This window comes from Xenopus laevis, chromosome 4S (genome assembly GCF_017654675.1).
Source record: "Xenopus laevis strain J_2021 chromosome 4S, Xenopus_laevis_v10.1, whole genome shotgun sequence".
In the NCBI taxonomy this organism is placed as follows: Eukaryota; Metazoa; Chordata; class Amphibia; order Anura; family Pipidae; genus Xenopus; species Xenopus laevis.
Genome location: NC_054378.1, coordinates 76962412 through 76988393, shown reverse-complemented (window position 1 = coordinate 76988393; position 25982 = coordinate 76962412). Strand labels below are relative to the sequence as shown.

At 37.8% G+C, this 25982-nt stretch overlaps 1 protein-coding gene across 1 annotated transcript; it reads right to left on the bottom strand.

Annotated features, from left to right (window-relative positions):
• Positions 1-1736: 1736 nt before the first annotated feature.
• On the bottom strand, positions 1737-25926 carry zyg11b.S (zyg-11 family member B, cell cycle regulator S homeolog). Its single transcript, XM_018260911.2, has 14 exons — positions 25295-25926; positions 22747-22912; positions 21714-22468; positions 20342-20482; positions 20075-20251; positions 17686-17750; positions 16576-16675; positions 14439-14489; positions 12528-12689; positions 12384-12431; positions 11299-11496; positions 11007-11059; positions 9462-9559; positions 1737-4673 (listed from the first exon to the last, which is right to left on the bottom strand). Exons 1-14 carry the CDS (start codon positions 25295-25297, stop codon positions 4492-4494), a joined length of 2199 nt encoding a protein of 732 aa, XP_018116400.1. The 5' UTR covers positions 25298-25926; the 3' UTR covers positions 1737-4491.
• Positions 25927-25982: the final 56 nt, after the last annotated feature.

Sequence of the window (25982 nt, the reverse complement as noted above, 5' to 3'; positions counted from 1 at the left end):
GGTAAGGGTGATGGTCAAGGGGAGATTCGTCTCCTGCACTAAAAATGCACAACTTCGTGCAACAAATGCTTCACCAATGACAATAACCTACGCCTCATGAAGTCACACAAAGTTTCATAGGTTTTACTACAGGTGATTTTAGTTATTGCTAATGTAGAAGCATTTTTGGGAGATTTGTCGTTTGCAGAGTGAGCGACAAATCTCCCAGTGGGCCATGGCCCTAACAGAGAGGTCTTTACAATTACCCTGGGCTCAAGTGCAAGCACTAAGGGGCACAAGAGCTCATCTAATTAGTACTTGCGCCCATGGGTCTGCTGCTTCTTGCGGTGAGTGCAACATCAGGAAAGTGCAGCATGCGGAAAGTGCAGCTAATCCTACCCCTGCAAACCCCTCTTGGATTAAGTGCATGTCTCAGCACAGATAGATATAGAGGTCCATTTATCAAAGGTCAAATTTCGAATTCATATGAATTTTCTTTTACTCTCATAAATTCGAATATGCTCAAAATTCGATTGGGGGGTTATTTAAGAAAAAATGTGACTGTCTAAAACTCGAATATTGCATATTTGAAAACTCTAATCAAATTCAATTCCACTAAACTCGAACCAAGCTTTTTCTCTAAAAAAAAATTTGAATGTCAGGAAGGCTATTAACATCTTCAAATGGATCACTGGACCTCTCCCATCGACTTATACATGAACTCCGCAGGTTTTAGGTGAGGAATAGTCAAATTCAAACTATTCTCAGGGTAAAGGTTTGATAAATCTCGAATTTTGAATCGAGTTTGGATTATTGCCAATTTGAATTTGTGAGTTTTGACCAAAAAAAACTATTAGAAAATTCTAATTTACTATTTGACCCTTGATAAATCTACCCCATTAAGTCTAACAGAATCTGATCAAAATCTCCCATGTGGTTTAGGCCTTAAAGGGAAACTAAAGTCTAGAATAATGCTAGTAACACTGTATTTTGTATACCAAACATAAACTTACTGCACCAGCAGCCTAATAAAACAAATGATTTATGCTTTCAAAGTTAGCCACAGGGGGTCATCTTGTAACTTTGTTATACATCTCTGCAAGACCAAGACCACACACATGCTCAGTGTGGTCTGGGCTTCAGTTTGGAAGTTAAGCTTAGGGATCGTCTTAAATTATCAAAACAGCACAAGTCAAATAATATCTGCCATAGAAGCTAATCGAGCAAGAGTGATTAATAATCAGAATATACAGACTGCACTGGGTATGCGGGTACAAATATCTACACAATCGCTGGCTGCTCTACAGGGAAATAAACAAAGCTGCTCAAGTTCTGGGAAGTAAGGTGTGGGGGGAGGGGGCTGCTGTTTGAAAGCGATTGTTTCCCTGCAGAGCAGTTAGGGACCGTCTGAAGTCTCCTATCCTCAGCTGTCAGAGCAAGTAAAACAAAGGGAGGAATTTCACTGCATACAGTCAGGTTTCTTCTAAAAACAGTACACATTTTTTAATTAAAGTATATTAGCTCAAATAGATATGATTGTAGATATTTTGTAGGTCCATTTATCAAGGTCGCATTTCAAATTCATATGAATTTTCTTTTACTCTAAAAAAAAAACATATTGGAGATAGATTTCTTTTTTCATTAAAGAAAGTAAAAATGGGATTTGATTTTTTTGTCTTTACATCCCCTTTAAGCATCCAGATTTCTTGAATGCCTCTGTGTAATAAGCACATAATTATAAATCAGAAAGGGGATCAGACCATTAACATTAAGTTTAATAAAAGACAAAAGTAGCAAAAGAACAATTGTACATGTTACAGATTAACCATAAATCGTAAAGCATTTTTAAAAAATATGGCTATAGTATAACATTTGAATGCAAAATGATGTGCAGTATACCAGAATATAATATAGGAGGAGATCAAACGTGTGCTTATATATCAATGTATTATAATGCAATAAATAGTAATTGGAGAATGCATTCTATGTTGTTCAGTAAGGGAGTCTGTGCAACAATGCTTTACCTGTGGGAAAAATATTGACCCCCTTGTTAAAAAAAAAAGGAAACACATAACATCACCAGTTGTTGGGCTTTCTCCACCATTATTAGCTGCCTATTAATGTTAGTCTTTTCTGCAGTCTTCACTGAGCTCACATTGTGTTATTGCCTCGAGTATACCTGCACAACTACCCCCTAATACAGCAAACACGTACACTGGTTACATGAAACTACACTTTCCAATTTTTTTTTATGGTTTTCAGGCACAAACATAATTTTGATGATATTTCATGAAGATGCCACATTTTGTACAAAGCATACAAGACGGTGTCATTATACTAAACTTGAGTTAAAGGTCTGATCATGTGCAAGATTTTCCCCCATGGCTGTTTCTATTATTTATATATACTATAGGAAGTGTAATAGTCCTTCAGCAGCAGTTGAATCCAAACATTCAATACTCTTGTTTTATAATCATATTCTACAGTTAAATTAAACATTATACGCTTTACAGTTTCATATTCTGCTAAAATGTAAAAATGCCTAAACTCAGATCTTATCTGGAAATGTATATACATTACTTTTATCCCATTCAAAAACAAAAAGGAAATAGCATTTTTTTCCTAAAATGTCTTAAAATAACACCTATATACAATATGGAGGCAAGAAATACAATTCTGCTAGAAATTGTGTTCCTCCAGTAACAGAGAACAATCTCCACATAGGGCATGGAGATATGTAATTCTAATACTGCATTTAAAATCACACTGAACTGATGCCAAATCACTGCTGGACACAATTGCTTTAGCATTTGCGCTTGTTGGAATAAGAACAGCAATACGATTTACCAAGGCGCTAGTTTCGAGTTTTTGCCTCAGAACATCATCTTGATAAAAATCAATTGCCAAATTACCTTTAGGGCCCAGATGTGAGAAACAAAACAAAAATACCCACCAGGCAGCAGATCACAAACTACCATTGGTGGGAATAAACAAAAACAGTCCCAATTTCCACCAGATGGTCCCATACAAGATATGACTGCATAAAAGCACCAGTAATTAGAAGCAAAAAAAAAAAAAAAATCACCATTAAATGGTATCTTAACTGTTTAGCAAGTCTTTACTAAATAGTTACTGGACTACAGCATACTTAGCTTGAATGTGACACTAAATTGCACCAATATCCATGAAATCTGTATTAAATTGACATAGCCATGATGACAAATCAGAAGTGTTTGTTCAAAAACATGATAAAAGTTATCAAGAACATTAAAACACTTAGGGGCAGATTTATGAAGGGTCGAAGTGAAAATTCAAATTTGCTTTTGGTCAAAACTCTCAAGTTTGAATGCTCTTGATTCAAGTTTTAATTCTACTTCAAATTTTCAAGATTTATAATACTCTGGCCCTTTAAGAACTCGAATTCGACTATTCGCCACCTTAAACCTGTCGAATTGCTGTATAAGTCAGTGGGAGAGGTCCAGGGATCAATTCGGTGATGTTTACTGACTTCTCCAAAAAAAACTCGAATCAAGTTTTTTTAATTTGATTCGAGTTTTTGGGTCAATTGAGTTCGTCCGAGCTATGAAAATTCAATTTTATTAATACATTTCGATGGGTTGAATTTCAAATTTATTTGAGTTTATGGGAGGTTTAAAAAACTCACATGAATTTGGACTTCGACCCTTGATAAATGTGCCTCTTACAATTAGAGCTTCATTAAAAAATGTTCTGCTTTCAAAGTCGCTGAGGACATTACCTGAGCCATAACCTTGATGCCAAACGTCCTGTATGCCATATTTATTGGTCATGTTATTACATGGTAGAAATTATCTGGTCCTCCAGGTGTCACAGAACTACAGCCCATAGCATCCCTCTTCTATATGAGTTGGGGATGGATACTGCAAGTGGATGCATGTCCTGTGAAGACTATAACTAACCTTTTCTAACCAACTAAACTTCATGAATTTAAGATTTTAAGACATATCAGTGCAAACATATGGGTAGTCTGGGAAGATGAGTGGATTAGTTCAAATATGTATTTTACAAAAATATTGGAGAGGAAAAAAACAAGGTACTGCATCCAGGGTCCATTAAGTTTCATGCACGTCAAATGCTTATGGTACAGTCTAAAACAAGGAATTCAGCAGCAGTTGGAATCAACTATAACAGAAAATGTTAATGAAATCCAGCAGAAGCAAACGGAGAGACTGTATCATCCTTATTCCAGCATGAATAGGTCAGTGGAAAAAATCACATCCAGTTCTGGCATCAGTGCAAATTGCTGAATGTACAAATACAGAAATAATTGTGTATAGGGTGAATTTGTGCAACATTGCCCAGTCAAAAACACTGCTTACTTATATGCACATTTGTCCAGATTATGCAAGCATTCAGTTTTGTTTCTTCTTTCTCCATTAAATCAGTTTTCACTTTAAAATACAATTTTGAACACAAGCAACACGTAAATCCAGACTTAATCCTATCAGTCGAAGCAGACTTCTGGGTTCTGTGTTACTTGGTAAATGGTGGTTTTGGGCAGGGAGGATTGCCATGTTTGTTCAGGTGCCTGTCTAGGTTGTCCAGGATGGCAATGGTAATGCGCAGGACATCAGGATCAGCACACACGTGGTCTCTAATACGGTGCAATTTGACCAGACCACCTTCATCGATCAGCATATTGCAGTATCTTACAGCTGGAGAGAGAGAGTGAAAGTATGGGTGAGGTTTACAGTTATAACAGCATATTTATTATGCTGTGTAAAAAACAGTGGGATAATACACCACACATTGCCAGGCTTCGTTATTTAAAAACAGAGTCAAATTTTTAGGAGTGACCGCCAGAAACAATGTGAAATAACGACAGCAAATCTGGTGTTCGCAAAATTATTAACATTACACACACCTAGATTCATTTGCCATTTATTTTACATTGCTTTTTACACTATTTCAGCAAAATACATAGCATAATAAATATGCCACATATGATACAAACATGAATATGATCATGTTTTGTCAATACCGTCATATGATACAAACATGAATATGATCATGTTTTGTCAATACCGTTTATTTAATTGGAAAATTGGATTTACTTTGAAATTACATATTGCTTAAACAAGCTAGTGAAATAGATATGAAAGTACACTTTTCATTCGAATACATAAAAAAGACTGAATTGGTTATCGTGAGAACAAGACTTAAATCCAAGTCCTTCTGGTCTTCTATCAGGTCACCCTGAATAGATCCTACAGGGCTAGAATACCTCTAAGGGAAGGGGAGATGGAGGCCTGAAAAGGGCAGAACAGGGAATGAAAACAGGTTTTTTTGTTTGCCTTATGCCAAAGTTCAATTTAGCACGCAATTGTTGCCTGTTAGCAAAAGGTTTGATGCATTTAAATGCATCACAGGTACAGTCATATGAAAAAGTGTGGGAACCCCTCACAGACTGCATAATAACTTTCAACAAAAAAGAGAACAGTGGTATGTTTCATTTCCCAGGAACATCTCAGTACTGGGGTGTTTTCTGAACAAAGATTTTTAGTGAAGCAGTATTCAGTTGTATGAAATGAAATCATATGTGAAAAACTGGCTGTACGAAAATTTGTATACCCTTGTAATGTTGCTAATTTGAATGCATGTAACTGCTCAATACTGATTACTGGCAATAGGCAGGTGTGTCCAATCATAAGAAAAGGTATTTAAGGTGGCCAATTGCAAGTTTGACTCTCCTCTGAAGAATGACAGCATGGGATCCTTAAAGCAACTCTCAAAAGATCTGAAAACAAAAATTGTTCAGTATCATGGTTTAGGGGAAGTTTACAAAAGCTATCTCAACTGTGAGGAATGTAATCAGGAAATGGAAGGCCACAGGCACAGTTGCTGTAAAAGCCAGGTCTGGCAGGCCAAGAAAAATACAGGAGCGACATATGCGGAGGATTGTGAGAATGGTTACAGACAACCCAATGATCACCTCCAAAGACCTGCAAGAACATCTTGCTGCAGGTATATCTGTACATTGTTCTACAATTCATCACAATTTGCACAAATAACATCTGTATGGCAGTGTGATGAGAAAGAAGCCCTTTCTGGACACACGCCACAAACCAGGGGTCCATTGAAAAGTTTGATACCCATTATGCATAGGTTTACCAAAGTATCTGGCATTTAGAGACACCAATATGAAGTTAGCACATCCAAATTGTTCAGGACTTTACTTCAGCTAATGAAAAATCAACACATTTACTGCAGTTTTTGTGGGGTAAAAACACAGAACAATAATTTTACCCCCCAAAACCATATATTTTTGGAAAGTACACATTCAACCGAATTTAAAATGGGTACCCATGCCTTGCTGCTACACACTACAGAGATGCAAGGCTTTCTCAAAATTGTCAGTTTTTGTGAAATATCTGAAAATTGCCTCAAAGCTTCAACTTTACAGCATCATATCGCCCATGTATCATTACGTACCACAAAAAAGCACCCAAAGTATGATTGCCAGGGGTCCTCCAAACAGTTTGGTGCCCACTGTGCATAGGTTTACCAAAGTATCTGGCATTTAGAGGCCCCAAAATGAAGTTAGCACATACAAATAGTCCTGTGGGTTACTTCAGCTAATGAATAATAAACACATTGTCGGCATTCTTGTGGGGGTAAAAACACAGAAATATATGTTTACCCCCCAAAACCATAGATTTTTGGAAAGTACACATTCTACTGAATCTAAAATGGGTACCCATGCCTTTCTGCTTCAAAGTACTGAGTCACAAGGCTTTCCCAAATTTGGCGGTTTTGGTGAAATAACTGAAAATTGCCTCAAAGCTTCAACTTTCCAGTATCTTATTGTCCATGCATCATTACCAGCATAAAGCATCCTAAATATCAACACAGGGGTCTACTAAACAGTTTGATGCCCAATATGCATAGATTTAACAAACTAGGTGGCATACCGAGATCCCCCAAGTTCAAATAGTGTATATGAATTTTCATGTATGACACACTGGCTACCACAATATAAGCACCTGGTATGTGTATTATGTGCAGTGAGACCCCCTAACAGTGAGGAGACCCTAGAAAACCATATATTTTCCGAAAGTACACATTCTGATGAATCTAAAGCAGGTAATAACATCTTTCTACTGCAAACTACCAAACCGCAAAGCTATGCTAAACATAACGCTTTTTTTGAAATCTCTGAAAATAGTCACAAAGCTTGCATTTTACCCCATTATATACACCCCACATTTTGTAACGTACCAGAAAAAGGCATCCTAAATATGAACACCAGGGGTCTATTTAACAATTTGATGCCCGATATGAAAAGTTTTACCAAACTAGGGGTCATACGGAGACCCCCAAATGAAAGTAGTACATATGAATTTTCACGTATGACACTCTCACTGCTGCAATACAAGAACCCAGTATGTGTATTATACACCATAAGACCCGCTTACAGTATGGAGACCCTAGTAAGCCATATATTTTCCAAAAGTACACATTCTGACAAATCCAATATGGGTAAATATGTGTTTCTACTGCAAACTGCCAAACTGTAAAGTTATGATGAACGTAACGGTTTAGGAAATCGTCACAAAGCTTGAATTTTACCCCATTTTATGCCCTGCATTTTGTAACATATCAGCATAAAACATCCTAAATATGTACGCCCGGGGGTCTACTGAACACTTTGATGCCCAATATGCATAGATTTACCAAACTATGTGGCACACATATGGATATATAGTAGATAAAATTTACAAGTCAAAACAAAATAAGACAGAAAAGTGTAAAATGCAAATAAATTAATAAAATCCAATACAACCACAAAAAAAATCAATGTTTTTTTCCCCCAGACTAGTGTAATAAGGCATCAGAATCACAGTTTGAATATTTTAGCTTGGCAAAATAGGTTTTACGGACAGAAAAAAGCAAGCAACACCTATGCAGAGTTGAAAATGCAATAACATGGCTAAAAAGGCACCAAAATCCACAAAATTGCATTACAATCACCGAAATAACATACAAAAGGTATTGCTCAGTACGGTTAGCGAATACGCTATTCGCAATGGCATTTAAACATTTTTTTTAGCCAAAAAAACAACGATGCGATAAGAACCCCCCCCATAAAACAGCATATGTGCATGTGTGTGTACATGTAAGAAGCCTACCCTGGTAGTCTAGTGGGCAGCGGGGTCCACGCCGCGTCCTCGGCGTGGACGCCCGCTGCACCGCTCCTGTCTTCCCCTTGCCGGCGCCAATTGACGCACGTTTTGGCGCGAACTTTGACCATATTTAAGGCCCATTCAGACCTATAGCCAGTGCCCGTTATAGGATCAGATCCTGTGGTTTTCTGAGCTTTGTGCTACCTGTTCCTGAATTTGCTATCCTGACTGATTATCCGTGTTTGACCCTGCCTGTTGCTGACTTTTCTGCATTCTGTATCCTGACCCTTGCCTGCCTACGACAACTCTTCCTGCTTAACCCCTTGATTGACAACCCGGTTCCACCCTTGCCTGCCGGACTATTCTGATATCCGCCTGCCTCGACCCAGCCTGTCCGACCATCCTTCTACCTTATGCAGTCTGCCTGATTATCTGGTTTTGACCACTTGCTTGCCTGACGATTCTGTTATCTGCCTGTCCTGTTCCAGTCTGTTCCGTTTCCACCAGACACCTTGTCCTTGACCTTCTGCCCAAAGACTCTTGCTATCCGGTCGTGCCCCTTTGCCAGCCAGAACACCTCGCCTTGTACCCCCTCGTTAAGTCCAGGTGGCACACAATTAAGCTGAGGGCTCCTCCCGAAGCCCAAAGGTGGTTACACTACTGGTGAAGCCGAGCCGAGACCAGGGTCCTTGGCATTTGTTCTGGTATTGGGTGCCGGCCGTGACAGTACAACTGGTAAATTGTGTATGTGTGTGTGCAAGTGTGTGTAACCCCCCCAATCCCCAAAAATGTATATGTGAGTGTGTGCAAGTATGAATCTAAGTGTGCAATAGTGTAATAAGTGTGTGTTTGTGTGTGTTAGTGTTACACTAACCTGGGGAAAAGAGATCAGCCGACTTTCAGTTAAATCCTGCAGCGAACCCCCGCTCTGCTCGTTGCCTAGGAGCAGAGGATATTAAAGGAATGGAGCAAGTGACTTTAGAAGCCGCTCTTCATCCAAACCAGGAAGTGCTGCAGAACATAGAATCTACGTTCTGTGGCATTCAAAAGGTTAAAAGGAAGTTGCTACTTTGAAAGCTCAGCCAATGATAAACAAAACTCCAGAATTTATTGGGGTTCCCAAACTGTTTCATTTGACTGTATTTCAGTAACAATGTGCAAGGGGGGTTTGTTTTTTTTAGGCAACAATCATAGATCAAGTGCTATGCATTTTGGTTGTTGAAAATTAAGCTTTGCATGGCTATTATAGGGAACAAAAACAATAGACAAATAAGAATGTGCAATAGAGGAAAAAAAGTAAAAATGAAAAGTAGTACATACGGTTTTTGCTACACACATGCTGCATTGCCCACACTGCCCAGAGCTGAACACCGGGCGTCCTGAAACATGCCAGGAGTGGGAAAAAGGGGTTAAAGGACCTGAAATGAGAGCCATTTGCAAATGTTAGAGCGGAGACTTCACATAACAGTCCAATAAGTTTGAAGTTACAAAATTGTGCTCACTCTATGGTGTGAAAAAAAAAAAAAAAAATTGTTGGTCATCTTGCATGTCATCATTTTTAATAAGCATACATTAAGAGTAGATCCACTTATATTATTAAAAATGAAGGCAGAAAATGCGACTGGGTTCTGAAATAAAATAACTGACAACTGGCATTCTCTGCCTTCATTTGCAATAAGAACAAAACACATGTCTGGATCATGAATCTTCACCTGTAACTAATTCTATTGCTCTGGGAGGTCTACATTCCATAATTTGTAAAGCTCAGTACACCGTTGATACATATGAGCATAGAACTGCTTTGTAATTCTAAGGAACACATCTATTTATTCAACCACAAAAAATCTGATATAATAGAAAATATTTTAATATTTTGTATGGTGAATTTCCAATTTTAATTCAATTTGCAATGGCTTTTGTTTGGTTACTACAAAACAGCTAAACAGTGCAAAAATTATTTCAATTTGGCAATGTAACTGACAACATTCTAAACATGCCCATTGTACTTTACTGAAAAGGGACACTATCTGAATAGCTAAGTAACAGTTAAGGGTGCACAAGACTTCTATTCAAGACTATACACACTTAGGTGGCATTGTAGCCATATCACTTGACTTTTCTACTTAAAATACAAAATATACCGGTAGTAGCCTATCAAAGAATTGTGGTTCTGTAAATTACAGTATCAACTCTATGATGAGCAGAAAACAACAGCCTTTTGATACACCATGATGTTTCCATGTTTATTTAGATATTGTGAACAGCCCTACACGTAACAAGCTTTGTCAATGTATGTCACAAGGCTGCTATTCTATACTAGCTGTCAGCTTAGCCAAATTAATAAAGTGGTAAAATTCAGATTAAATTAATACAGTAAAACAATATGAAAAAAATATCCTTAAAGGGTTTGTTCACCTTCCAAATACTTTTTCCATTGAGTTGTTTTCTGATTGTTCACCAGAAATAAAGACTTTTCCCATATTGGTTTCCATTTTTTACAGTTTTTCCAAAATCTAAGTTTAAATTGTATGGTTCCTGTCTCTGGTGCTTGAGTCTGGCAGCTTGGTGATTCAGGTGCAGATTCTTAACTGTTAAAATTTTGCAACATTTAGTTGATACATTTCTCAGCAGCATCTCTGGAGTATTAGCAACCATGAAAAATAAGACTTACATTTCAATATTAGAAAAATGGTCAGACATAGAAAATAGAAAGTAATTGGAAAAAGTCTTTATTTCTGGTGAACAATCTGAAACCAACTGAACTGAAAAAAGTGTTGGAAGGTGAATAATCACTTTAAAATACAACCCGCCCCCCCACACAATATTATACAGATTAAAGAATGACTTTTGTTATTAACCCCTTACCTGTAGGCAACCATTTCACACTCTGGTGCTGGCCAGCTGAGTATAGCAGAATGCTGCAAAAGCAAACAGACAGAAGTGACGATATGCAGTAAATGCAAGGTGATGCTCAAGTTGGCACACAGAAACACTAGGTAATTTAACACACTGAAGGAGTTTTCTCTGTATAATAAAAGCATACCAACAATAAAATGCGAGAGAGAGCGAAGTTGTTATAACAGGCACCTAAAATGATGTTCTTTCCTGTACAGTAAATCTTTGTATTCTGATCAAGTAAAACAAATATTAATCTGACCAGCTTCTCTAGCAGTGTTTCTCTTGAGCTGGAACTTAATGTCCAAGTCTCTTCTCCTCGAGATACAAGATGTGCAATAATTCCAGCCGCAAAATAGCTGACTTCTACTTCCACGCTATGTAGCAGCTTGCTGATCTGATCAATAAAATCCTTACACATGAGCTCGGAATGGAGCTCCTTCACCTCTGCAATGTTATTCTGAAAAAAAACAAAACAAACAAAATAACTCCACCTTTAGATGTGCAATTGGGAGACAGTCATATCAATCTAAATTATATCTCTTATTTCGCCCATTTACCAATCTCATATTTGGAGCTAAACTTTTTAGTATGGGTGTGATACAAGTGCAATGCGAGTTCTGTTTGATTCTTCATAAAAAGCTTTAATCCATACCTGTAGCCTAGTGGAACCATCGCTGGTGGAGAAAGGGCCAATGCAGTGCCTTCAGCATCAAAATGCATACATTTCTGTTTTTGTACCAAAACCCGCCCAGTAGGCAGTTGATCATCTTTTTCTCCAATCTCCAATATCAAATTGTTACACTAATGTTTATCCAAAAGCTTTGTTTTTTTTGTTGCAAAAATTAGATTATTGTTTTATCTGAGTAGGAGTTATTTTATCTTTAAACATAAAATGCACAAAATGAATCAATGCCTACTCAACATTGTTGTTACTTCATCAGTGCATTAACCACAGACATCAGAACCCCCCCCCCAGAATTTTGCACCCTAGTTGTGAATTTTGATATGGGCATCTGGGAAGCATAAAAATGTACCACTTTGTGATAATTTGCAATTGGCCATCATTTTGTGTGTTTTATTCCTTGCTTGTTGCAGCTCTCTTACAATTTCAATGGTTACCTTGTTATCCTAGCAGAATGGAATATTCATAATGGTAATTAATGTAAAGGTGAACTTTTTGTTTAACCCTAAATAATTTGCATCCACACACACATTGTATTGTTGTAGTGTTAAGTGCCAAGTGCTGGTAATAATTGCTAGTCTTTGCGAGCAGGGGCAAAAGCATAATTATTAGCGCAGAAAATCAGAATGTATAAAATACAAAAATATATATAAAGATCTTACCAATAAACCTAATACTTTTTGTTGAATGGAGGACTCTGACGGAAAAGTCTAAGTTAAGAAAAGAAACATGAATTAAATTCATCTCAACTCAACAACAATTCAGTGTAATTGGACAAACCTAGCAGGAAATCCAAAAATTTCTACCTCAAGAACTTTCATGAAGAGCTCCAGGCCCTGGTTTTCTATAAAGTGACGGCAGGTTGTTGGGGATTCATCTGTAAGATTCCACAGAGCACTTAGGGTGAACTTTAGCGTGGTGTCCACCATATTCTGACTTGTCTTTTGTCTTACAATTTGGAGCAGTTGCTAAAGGAATAAAAACACAAAAAAGAAACCCATACAATAAAAGTAAAAATACTTTGGGCACCTGCCATGGATGCCCCCTTTGTTAATACGCACAGCCCATAAGATAACTGGTATGCACTTGGGAATGGTGGAGTAACGTATTTCCTTGTATGCGGACGATGTACTATTATACCTGAACTAACCTGAACACTCGCTACAGGCAATGCTAGCAATTACATATGAGTTTGGAATGTACTCGGGGCTACGCAAACATTGGGAGAATCCAGCATCTTCCCAGTGGATGAAGGTATAGACCCAAACAATTATCCCTCATCCCCCCAGAGATGGGTAAACTCCTTTAAATACCTTGGTATCACAATCGCAAGGGATAGCACCAGCTATTCGGAGCTAAATCTTACCCCGATTACAGAAAACATGATAATCAAACTCAAGCTATGGGAAAATCTTCCCCTAACAATATGGGGCAGAATTAATTTAATAAAAATGATCTATCTGCCCAGATTCTTCTATATCCTACATAACTCCCCTATATATACACTTCAAAATCAGTGTTTAAGTATATTGAACAGGCCCAATCCTCGTTCATATGAGGTAAGAAATCCCAGAGATTCGTCAAATCTAAACTGAAGGCCCCAATTAACGAAGGTGGAATAGGCTTTCCAGACCTACAATACTACTTTTTAGCCTCTCAACTGTACTATGTAAGCTGGTAGTTAAAGCCAGACGCCGACAACCCCAATTTCCAATTGCAGGCCACTCTGGCAGGCTCAGCAGAAACTCTGAAACACATACCATACAGGAAAAAAACAGACCTGCAACTGATACAACCGTTTCTTGTCAGCCGGCTCCGAAACCCGATGCCCAAAGCTGATCTGCCTACATGGGGCAACTCACACCTACCTCATTTCCAACAACTTTTACGTTTATATGAGGTGGTCGAGGGCTGGGATCAGGACATTGGGGAATGCAGTGCCAGAAGGACAGCTGCTTACTAGAGAACAAATGCTACAGTCTAATCCCAGGGTCCAAATCAACCAACTAGCATACCTGCAATTCAGGCATGCCTTCATAGCACAATTTGCATCATCCAGAGTGGAACTGGTTGTACCCCCCTTCCTAGAGACCCTTAAATCGCCGACCCCCAAAAAAATGACCAAACTATATGGAAACTTGCTCTCCACAACCTCTTCACCATTTGCCAAAGCGTATGAGAACTGGCACATAGACATCCCAACTTTAACAGCAGAAAAATGGGAGGAGAGCAAAGGAAAAGTATACTAACATCTCATTGCTACTAGAGACAGGCTCATCCAGTTTAAGGTGATGCACAGACTTCACATTACACTGATACGTCTAGGTAAACAAAGCACACTGGCCAAAATGTCGGCAACAGGCAGTTGGGTACATTCATATGATGTGGAGATGTCCCAAGATCAATAAATATTGGGAAAGAGTTGGTATCATAGCCAGGATATGTTCTATGCCAGAAAAGCACTCCTTATGAAGTAGATAAACCAAAACCACCTTCCATTCAGTTTTGGCTGGCCCAATCAATAAAAATCTTCCACTTATAAGGATACTTTACACTTGAATGGTTTATAAAGGTACACGATTTGTAGTCTAATGATTGTTCATTCTCATTTAGCAGTTGACAACTGTTTACATAATAAATGTGGCCACACTACTGGTGTGTTAATAAAAACAGTATACATGTACAGAAACAAATCTAAACACAATGTAGATACTTACCCGGACAATGAATAGCTCTGCTCCAAGCTGGGCAGTCTGTTCAGTGGAGAGCTTTAATAATTTAAAAAAAACTGTGATAAAAGCATGTTTTTAAATTTTTACAAAGAACAACAGTTATGGGACCCGTTATCTGGAAACCCGTTACCCAGAATGCTCCGAATTAAGTAAAATGGAGTCCCATAGACTCCATTTTATTAAAATAATCCAACTTTTTAAAAATTATTTCCTTTTTCTCTGTAATAATAAAACTGCATCTTGTACTTGATCCAAACTAATATATCCTTAATCCTTATTGGACGAAAAACTGCTTATTGGGATTATTTAATGTTTATGTTATTTAATGTTTACATAATTTTCTAGTAGAGGCGCATTTATCAAAGGTTGAATTCTGAATTCATGTAAAAAATTTTAAGCTCCTTTAAATTCGAATATACTCGAAATTCGATTGGGGGTTATTTAATAAAAAAAAAACCCAATTTTTTAAAACTCACAAATTTTAACCACTCGAAAACTGGAATCGAATTTGAATCGAATTAGAATAAACTTGATTCGAGATTTTTCTCTGAAAAAAACTTGAATGTCAGAAAGGCTACGAACATGACCAAATTGGTCCCATTGACTTATCCATGAACTCGGCAGGTTTTAGGTGGCGAATAGTAGAATTCGAGTTCTTAAAGGGCCAGATTATGATCAATCTCAAAATTCTAATTAAAACTCGAATCGAGTTTGGATAATTCACAATTCAGATTTGAGAGATTTGACCATAAAAAAATGTTTTTGAAAATTCTAATTTTCAATTCGATCCTTAATAAATCTGCCCCTTAATGTATGAAGATCCAAATTACGGAAAGATCAGTTATCTGGAAAACCCCAGGTCCGGATCATTCTGGATAACAGGTCCCAAACGTATACTAGCAAAGATCTATTAAAAAGAGGAACCACTGTGAAAACTATTGACACAAATTCCTCTCCATGAATAAAATAATTTTCCCGATTTAATCTATTAAAAGTTTCCTACCATTTTTAAAATATTGCCTTTAATTGTCCTCTTCCCCTTAAAGCACCCCCCCCTCCCCGCGCTCTGCAATGGAGTAAGTTTGTTTGATCAACTTCTTATTTGTCCCCCATCAGCTTAGAGGCCTATTTATTATATTTAGTGGTTGTAGAGGTTTTTAAAACTATGATTAAACTAACAAACTCTAAAATCACAAATGTCATGAAATTTATTAAAAGATCTGAATATAAAAAGTAACAACGAAAAAAAAAGTGCTGAACAATGTTCTAAAAAATAAATAAATAAATAAATCAGAATACCTCAAACATCTAAAAATCCAAGTTTTACGGACAATTCCTAGTGAAAAATAATCTGAGAACCTCTAAAAGTCCGAATTGATTAAATGCAGTCCAAGATCAGCGCAACTCCCACTGACTTCTATTGCACCTCGACAACTTTTACATAGCAAATTTTTGCATTATAGGTTTTTGTAGTTTTAACACTTCAGAAATATAAAATTTTTAGAGCTTTTAAGAGATATAGAAAAACCACTCGAAATTTATGGAAAAAAAATAGAAATTTATTAGTAAATGGGCCCCTAGTCTATATGTTACAGCCAATCAGAACTACTGTTGCTACATTCCCACCTACGTTTCAGTGGATCATAAATAACCCTCTAAAGGACCGTTTTGGTGTTGTGAATACAGAAGGCTGACCCTCTCTGAAAGATTTTGCATTTTGGTCAGACCATAAAATGGATGTCATGCTGCTCTGCTTCATTGCATCCTCAATGGGCAGAATGGATCAAAATGGGTGCATAAGCTTTACATATACATGCTGTAAAAAAGGAGACCTGATAGAGTGAAAGCACCATGTGGAATGATCTAGTTTTTGGAATATGTGCGAATAGGACTATAGAAACAACTGATTAACACCTCATATAAAACTAGTTATTATATATGATTTGACATTGTGTCAAATCTAACTAACTAAAATGATAAAAACACCAATATATATATACTATATAAGGCTGAATTAATAAACCACTACCAGCTAATAAGTGCATTAAGTGGAGGAGACACTAACAGTGTCATACAAAAAAACTACTCTCTTATCATAAAAGTCGCATGAGATGCAACCAACCTTTGCTGCCAAAATAGAGATAATTGCAACTGCCATTCTCTGCATGTTTTGATCCTCATGATTACATAGCCACTGCATTACAAGCTTTGCTGCATCAAACCTGGGAAAGAAGTAGAAATTAAGATACTTTTCAGACTGTTTATGTGATGTCTATAGGTATTTCTTAAATGCCAGTATTTATCATTCTGATAAATATTCACCTGTTTATCTGACTAATGTATATTAGACCTATATATCTTACATTAAACAAGACACAATAATCAGCTGCTTCTCCATAATACTGACATTGTGGTGCTGAAACATGGAGCTACTAGCAGCAGCTACAAAAATAAACAATGATGATAATATACTGATAACTGTCTCAAAGTGTGTTTTAGCAGAGGCTATTCTCAGCATTGTCTATGGCAGTGTATTTTCTGGTGTTTTGCAGTTGTGACAGGTAGCTGCTACTAGTAGCTATGTGTGTCTTCACCCTTACACATAAAGCAAAACGTTACACAATACCATGAAAAAAAAGAAAATAAAGAGTTGCATACCCACCCCATGCTCTGCTGTCCCCTCCTCTCCCTTGATTTACTTTTATTACTAAAAGGTTGAAAATGCTTGATCAATCTCTCGTTGCGCAGACCCTGGTTGGCAAATTGATGTGATCTTCAAATTATGGCTTTAACAGAAAGACCACTGTACCGCACAACTGTTTGCTATTGTTTATTATTGTTCTATCAAGCTTGCAAATAGAACCTTGTAAAAAAAAAGGTTACTGACAGAATGAGAGGAGCAGCAGCTTTCCAATAGCAGCATAAAAATGTAATTAAAAAAAGGGTCAGGTAATTAGCTAGATATGCCATATAGCTATTTGTATCACCTGGCCTAATTTCTGTAGACTGTAACAGTAATCAAAGAAATATTGGGGCACTAGGCTCCAACTAAAAATGTCATTTAGGCATGCATGTTATGATTTCATTAGTTTCAGGTGGAATAACTTTGCAAAAGTGCATAATTGCAACAGAAATAGCAAGCAGAATCCCCATATAAATAAATCTGAAACAGATCAAAACAAAGCCAGATCAAGACTGATCTGCAAACATGCAGATGTAAGGTTTCACTTACCTGTTAAATGGAACATCCTGCAGAATTCTGTCACTGCACAGGGACAAGAGACAATTTTTTTGCAACTAAAAATAAATAAATGAAAAAAAAAAAAAGTTATCTTTGGTGTCTGGATATGTGAGCCATAAACAGTTAGGCAAAAATATATCATACAGTGAGGCCCATAAATATTTGGACAGAGACAACTTTTTTCTAATTTTGGTTCTGTACATTACCACAATGAATTTTAAATAAAACAACTCAGATGCAGTTGAACAGCTTTCATTCAGTGGGTTGAACAAAAAGATTGCATAAAAAATGTAAGGAACTAAAGCTTTTTTTTTTTTAACACAATCATTTCATTTCAGGTGCTCAAAAGTAATTGGACCTGGGGTTCAAAAGTAATTGGACAATTCATTTAAAGGCTATTTCATGGGCATGTGTGGGCAATTCCTTCATTGTCATTATCAATGAAGCAGATAAAAGCCCTGGAGTTGATTTGAGGTGGGTGCTTGTATGTGGAAGATTCTGCTGCAAACAAACAACATGCAGTCAAAGGAGCTCTCCATACTGGTGAAACAAGCCATCCTTAAGCTGCAAACGCAGAAACACAAAAAGACCTGGAAATCCACAGAAGACAACAGTGGTGGATGATCGTAGAATCATTTCCATGGTGAAGAGAACAACACTCTCCAGGAGGTAGGCGTATCGATATCCAAGTCTACCATAAAGAGATGACTGCATGAAAGTAAATACAGAGGGTGCACTGCAAGGTGCAAGCATCAAGAATAGAAAGGCTAGATTGGAATTTGCGGAAAAAAAAAAAAACATCTAAAAAAGCCAGCACAGTTCTGTAAAAACATTCTTTGGACAGATGAAACCAAAATCAACCTCTACCAGAATGATGGCAAGAAAAAAGTATGATGATCCAAAAGCATACCACATCTCTATAAAATATGGCGGATGCAGTGTCACTGCCAGTGGCACTGGGAAACTAGTGTTTATCCACGATGTGACACAGGACAGAAGCAGCCAAATGAATTCTTAAGGGGGTTAAGAGGCAAACTGTCTGCTAAATGCAGGCAAATTGATTGGGAGGAGGTTTCATAATGACCCAAAACATACAGCCAAAGCAACCCGGGAGTTTATTAAAGCAAAGAAGTGGAAAATTCTTGAATGGCCAAGTCAGTCACCTGATCTGAACCCAGTTGAGCATGCATTTCACTTGTTGAGGACTAAACTTCGGACAGAAAGGCCCCCAAACAAACAGCAACTGAAAGCCTCTGCAGTAAACGCCTGGCAGAGCATTAAAAAGGAGGAAACCCAGAATCTGGTGATGTCCATGAGTTCAAGATATTCAGACTGTCATTGTCAGCAAAGGGTTTTTTAACCAAGTATTAGAAATGAACATTTTATTTTCAGTTTTTTAATTTGTCCAGTTACTTGTGAGTAATGAAGTGATTGTGTTTTAGTTACTCACATTTTTGTGCAATCTTTTTGTTCAACCCACTGAATTAAATCTGAAAGTCTGCAGTTCAACTGCATCTGAGTGGTTTCATTTAAAATTCATTGTGGTAATGTACAGAAGCAAAATTAGAAAAAAAGTTGTCTGTCCAAATATTTATGGGCCTAAATGTAAATGTTGGCTAACAATAAGAAAACATAAAAATATTAGAATAGAGAATAAGAGAGAGAAGTCACATTTCCACAGTCAGTTAGATCAGAATTTAACTCATCCTGTTGAATATCAGAATCACATTTAAAGGCGTCTACTAACAAAAGTATATTAAGCAGACAGTCTGAAAATACCTAAAAGTTAAAGCTCATGAAGACCAGATATCTGTGTACTGATTTGCTTAAATATCTGATTGTCCTCTCTTGACAACAGTTTTAAAAGAATTGTTCAGCATAAAAATAAAAACTGGGTAAATAGATAGGCTGTGCAATATAAAAAAACTAAAAAATAACTAATATAGTTAGTTAGCCAAAAATGTAATGTATAAAGGCTGGAGTAACTGAACGTGTAACATAAAAGCCAGAATACTACTTCCTGATTTGCAGCTCTCTTGGTTTCCACTGATTGGTTACCGGGCAGCCCTTTGAAGTTGCTGACTTACTCAGAGTTAGAGAGCTGAAAAGCAGAAAGTAGTGTTCTGGCTATTATGTTAGACATTTTTTATTTTGTCTATTTACCCAGTTTTTATGTTTACATTGAACTGTTCCTTTAAGTGCACAGATTGTGGCTTGTTTACGAACACTGGGCAAAACTGATTCAGTGCAATAACCCATGGCTGCTGCAGAAGACTAAAACTAATAGCTAACTGGCTGCAATATACCTCAAATTCAATAAAATTAGCCCCAACATGTTAAAGTTTAGTGGTGATCATGTCATATTAAAGCTGTGCTATACCTGTTGGTGGTTGGGAAAATGTTTCATTGCTTCTAAAAGTAAATGTGTGACGTCAGCCAGGAGTTTAACAGGCATGCCAGCTGCTAGGTCCTGCTTGGTGAGATTAAAAACACAGGCACTGGCTGCAAGTTGCACAGGAAGATTTGTTGGATGGTTCCTCATGCCTATTACAACTAGCTGCAAAGTAAGCAAGGATAACAAATGTTAAATAAAGTAAATGGTCAGTCAATTTACAAAGAATACATTTAACATAATGAGGAACAATACCTTTAACATCTCAGGGTTGGCTTTATCCATAACATGAGTCAGACTGAAAAGATGAAAGAGAGCTTCACGAACAAAAAATGAACGTTCGCTATACCGGCGGAGAGCTTCAGCAATCTGAGTCTGGTTTGCCTCTCCAGACACCTTAAAAAAAACAGAATATTGCATTTTGTATAACAACTCATATTTTAAACAGGGAGTGCATGTTGCACTACAGACCCAGTCAAACTTAACTCTTAACTGATATGCTACTATTTTTATTAACAATTTCCATTTCTAAACCTGTATTAAGCAGAGTTTTTCGTTTTTCTATTAGGGTTGCACCAAATCCTGTATTTGGATTGTGATACAGCCAAATTGGAGCCTTTATCAGCAGGAACCCTTAAAATCACATGACTTTTGGTTACCAGATTAAGGAGATGAAAATTTTTTGCGCTCAGACTTTCTTTCCCCATTCCTTAAAGTCATCTGTATCTTCCAGATACAGGTGCCTTTAAATACTCTTTTTGTCCAAGACTTCATATCTGATTTAGACGTGAAAGGGGAAAAACACCTCCTTTTCGACATTCAGTTGAGCCGGCAGATTTTGTAAGCATAAGGGGTTGGGAAAAGGTCTCTGTGAATCAAAGACAGATTATTATAGCTAAATCTCAAACTCTGGAATCACATAGGTCCATTCTTGGAAGTAAATATTGTGTTTATGACCCTTTTTTATTCTACACAAACCCAAATGAATGCACTCATTTTAAAAGTGGGGGTAGTGGAGTTTATTTATACAGAGCTCTTAATCTCTGCCCACCTTCATCTTCTTATCAGGACTGAAACGTTGACAAAAACTTGGGATGCACTGAGTCTGGGATTCGGCCTTTTTCAGCAGGATTCGGCCGAATCCTTCTGCCTGGCCGAACCAAATCCTTATTTGTATATGAAATTAGGGGGCGGGGAGGGAAATCTCGTGACTTTTAGTCACAAAACAAGGAAGTAAACAATGTTTTCCCCTTCCCAGTCCTAATTTGCATATGGAAATTAGGATTTGGATTGGTATTCCGCCAAATCCAAAATAGTGGATTCGGTGCATCCCTAACAAAAATACATTTTTTTTAATTCATTCATAAGTCCTGTGAGTGCTCCAGTTTTTCATGTGGATATTCATTTCTTTTTGCTGGTCCTACCTGCAAAACTTTATAATGTATATGCAAAGTAAATTTAAAAAAACAAAACAAAACAAACAAACAACCAATTTTCTATGTACAAGACCCATTGAGTGCTGTACTTCGTGGGACATATATTTATGATACACACACAGACAATACAGTTAATGGAATTAAGAGAAGTACAAATTAATGGTCTTTTACAACATTTCTGCATTACACACCTTCACACACCCTTCCCCAGAAAGGAACTCAGAATATCCAGCTTCTGTGGCTAATAGACCGACAAACTGCATCTGAGGTCGCTGTCTGATAAATGCTTCGACTGCTTTATCTGTAACATGCTTCCTTCCAGATATATCCAATGAGACCAAATGAAGAAGAATGTCATTCTGCTCAAGCAAACGGCATGCAATATCAGATGTGAACTGCTTATCATCAGAAATATCCAAATGGTTGAGGCTTTTTAGTTCCCTGATAACTTCTAGGATCTGTGTGGTTGTCATCTTTAAACATTTTAGATGGTGCATAGTAAGGGATTTTAGACGGTCTTTACAGGCAACAAGGGCAGTAATGTCAGTAACTGAAGTGTTAGAAATATCAAGGCTTTCCAGTCTAGGGAGGGAAGCAACATCAGCCAAGTCTTCATTGTAGAATAAAACATTGGTAATGCTCAGAACACGAAGGCCAGACAACTGGCTGAAGCATCGCTCATATGGATCCTCTAGGGACAGAGTCAAAGAATTCAGCACCAGGCACTGAAGGTTCTCTCTGATCCATTTGCTACTGCTGAGGCCACTAATGATGTCAGTAATAGTGATGTCAGCATTAACCCCTGTAGCATCAAGTTCAACTAGTTTATGGTGGCAGAAAGCTTTTCGGAAAGCTACAGCAGAGATCTTTGCCTTGCGAATACAAGCACGCTTCAGACGCAACTGGTTCCCACGGAAAATTCCTACAGTTACTTCATTTAGCTGTCCTGAGAAGAAAAAAAAAGACACAAAGGTAGCCAGATATCTTCAGACAGAAGGGCACATAGTTACAGTATAATATGACACTCTTTTTCATGTATAAATGATGAGCATATGGACACCCTATGTAGTGAAAATATGAAGCCCTATCATTTTACACTTACTAAATGGAATCATAAATCATGCAATAACAAAAATAATCTTTGGCTGCATCAAACTGACAAACCAAAGCAGTACAAATGGACGCAACTTGCATGCCTCCACATATTATTTAAAAATAGCTTACTTTGAACAGCCATTGCCTGCAGCAATCGGTCTGCCACCTCTTGAGGAAATATTGCAGCATCTTGTAAGCAGTAGGTTCCATCTTGCCTCTCCCCGCAAAACTTTTCAAGATGAGTGCTTATATAAAGCAGGGTAATATCAAGCAATGATTTTGGGGAAGATTCCTCCTATAACAAAATGAAGTTAAGAAACTACAGATTATTACACACATTATGCTAAACAAGCAAAAAGACTGCACCTAAACCTAATGTGAAAGGTCAGGCTTGGGGTGAGTAGAAGAGGTCTGATGAGCAGACACTAGAGAAACAGTTGATACAAATTGCTGGTGAATATGCCTATATACAGATTATAAAATCTGTTACTTTAGTGCTAACCTGTGTTTTATGGTTTTACTCTTCATTTCAGAGACAAAAGAATGGTGATTAACTGTTAAAGATCATACATTTTAAAACTGACACTATTGCAGATCAAGATGTGGTCTATAAGGTGATGATGTACTGATTTTGAGCTTGATAAACAACAGCAAACACAGGACACACAGATGCAAGGGAACCCAGGAATTAACAACTGACTTGTATTCATGTGTTTAGTAAATGTAACCCTGGTGCCTCAGAAGGAATTTCACTGCAGCACTCTGAAATGGTGAACAAAATGTGTTTATTTGTGCTTTGTGTTTATTTGCTGCAGTGCAATTCCTTCTGAAGTTGCAGGTTCCCTTGCCAGTGGGGTAAACAGCTTGCAGCCAATGCTACAAAAAGCTCTGGTTTTGTGGAAGCAACGCCAAGAACACTATATAATTAAACCCTGGTGCCATTATTGAGGCAGTGCCCCATAATGGAAATTACTTTTATGACAATTATAAAGAAAAAGGTGTGCAGCAAATTAAAAGTGATTTACCAAAGCAGATGCTTATTTGAGTTGCAACACATGCTGTGCACATGAGCGGGTGATCACTATTATGCTGGAAATTTTGGAAAGTGCTGCACCTTGTGTCTGAATTTTGCACAAAGAACTGCTTTGGTAAATGAACCTCACCAACTGTAACTTTGAAATGGAAAAGTTTCTCTTTAAGAAGCGCACTAGAAATGGAGAGCTCGAATTCCCAAAAATTGACACCCAAACAGTGGTGTCTGGTGCTGAACAGGAAGGCCCAAGCCTGCCACGGGGTCATAAATATGTCAAGTCAAATTACCAGCAGCACACCAAGTCAGTTGTGATGCAAAAAAAGTGATTTATTTTTCCCAAAAACAAATACCAAACGGGCAAAGTTTCTCAAGCGCACTGACCTTTTTTTTTTTTTATAGGTTTGGCAAAACTAAACATCACACCTGACAAGCAACTAAGCAGAGTTCATTTATACCTAAACGCCAATTAACACATGGAACTTTACACCTGACAAGCAACTAAGCAGAGTTCTATACAGTATCTAAATGCCAATTAACACATGGTGCATTCTGTAGCACTAAAAAAATTATATTTACATGTAACCTCCAAGTATTCAGCGGCAGGTAGGCAGCTTTGGCATGAACAGTACTTTTAAAATGGTTGCCCAGTGCACTAAGCTACAGGATAATGAAATAACTGGGGCAGTACCCTGTCCTGCAACCCATCAGCTAACTCTCTAGATTATGATTAATTATATCTCTCTGGCCCTTCAGACCTCACTGAAATGTGCTCCCACGAGGTCTGAAGGCGCAGAGAGATACAAAGAACAGGCAGTATGGGCTTCCATACTCTAAATAGTGTCTAATTATATATAAAAATATAACAATGGTGTCTGAAAAGATAGACACCATTGCTATGTTTTTTTGTATATATAATTACACACAATATTTAGGGGCAGATTTATCAAGGGTCGAATTTTGAAGTTAAAAATACTTCGAAATTCGACCATCGAATTTAAATACTTCAACTATCGAAATCAAAGTTTTTTTCATCAAATTTGAGTATCCTGCGGTCGAAGTAAAATCATTCGATCGAACGTTTAAATACTTCGAATCGAACGATTCAAAGGATTTCAGCGATCGACCGAATGATTTTACTTTGACTTCCAAAAACTTAGAAAAATGCTGTAGAAGGTCATCATAGGCTAACACAGCACTTCGGCAGGTTTAATTTGGCGAAGTATTGAAGTCTTTTTTTAAAGAGACAGTACTTTGATTATCGAATATTCGAACGATTTTACTTTGAATCGAAGTCAAGTCGTAGTATCCTATTCGATGGTCGAAGTATCCGAAAATTACTGAGAACTTTTTTACTTCAAAAATTCCCTCGAATTTACTTCAACCCTTGATAAATCTGCCCCTTAGAGTATGAAAGTCCAGTTCTTTATCAATTCCAGTTGGCACTGCTGCTCAGAACATGGGCTGGACATGTGAAAATTGGTGTTTAGCACAGAGCAACAAGTAAGCTGTTCCCAAAAGTGTTTTGGTAGCACAAAGGCAGATTATGGAATGGAAAAAGAAGGCAAGTAAATGAGGGTGTTCCTAGTGGCAAGAGCTCCAGTTGCCCATCTCCAGAATGCAGTCTCCCCAGCTCTCTGCACTCACCATGTCCAATTCCAAACGTAAACAGAGCGTGCGGCAATATCAGTGGAGGGCCGCGACTGTCATCCTTGTATCGGAACACTCACATAGGGGCTGAGCGAGGCCTGAAAGCTGAATGTACGAGTCCCGGGAGCCTCTATCTAGGAGTGCTCCGTTCTAAGGCCTGTGTAGTGTGCATTCTCTCACTGTTCACAACGAAAACAGGACGCGCCGATAAGGCTGCGAGAAAGCCTGAGCGAATCCAGTCTCCTTGCCTTGCCTTCGAGAGGCCACTGTCTGTAGGTGCAGCCTCTTAGCCCGTCCGCCAGTCACAGACTTTCCTGAGCAGGCCGGGAAATCAACGCGTTGCTACGCAACTCCTCTTAAAGGAGCAGCGGCTTCCAAGATAAAAACAACCTGTTACTTGTCAGTTTCCTGTACTCATCATGCAGAGCAAGGACTCAGTTCAGTTCTCAACAAATTGACATTGCTTAGCCTGCCGTCCCAACGTCAATTCCGTTTTATTTAAAATGGCAACACCAAAATACAATATACCTGTGCAAAATGGCAATTTCCTCTCCTTAAATGTCATCATTTTACTTTAGGGCCCTGCATCTTACCATACCTCCCAACATTGAGGAAACAGAAAGAGGGACTAAAAGATGTGGCGTGCGTAGAGATTTTTTTGGCCACGCCCATTTTTGTGGCCACT

Coding starts and splice junctions, on each gene's coding strand:
- zyg11b.S (XM_018260911.2), bottom strand. Junction 17,751..20,074: donor ATTTTCCCAACCACCAACAG/GTATAGCACAGC, acceptor ATTTATTTTTAG/TTGCAAAAAAATTGTCTCTT. Junction 16,676..17,685: donor CAGGATGTTCCATTTAACAG/GTAAGTGAAACC, acceptor CTTCTTTCCCAG/GTTTGATGCAGCAAAGCTTG.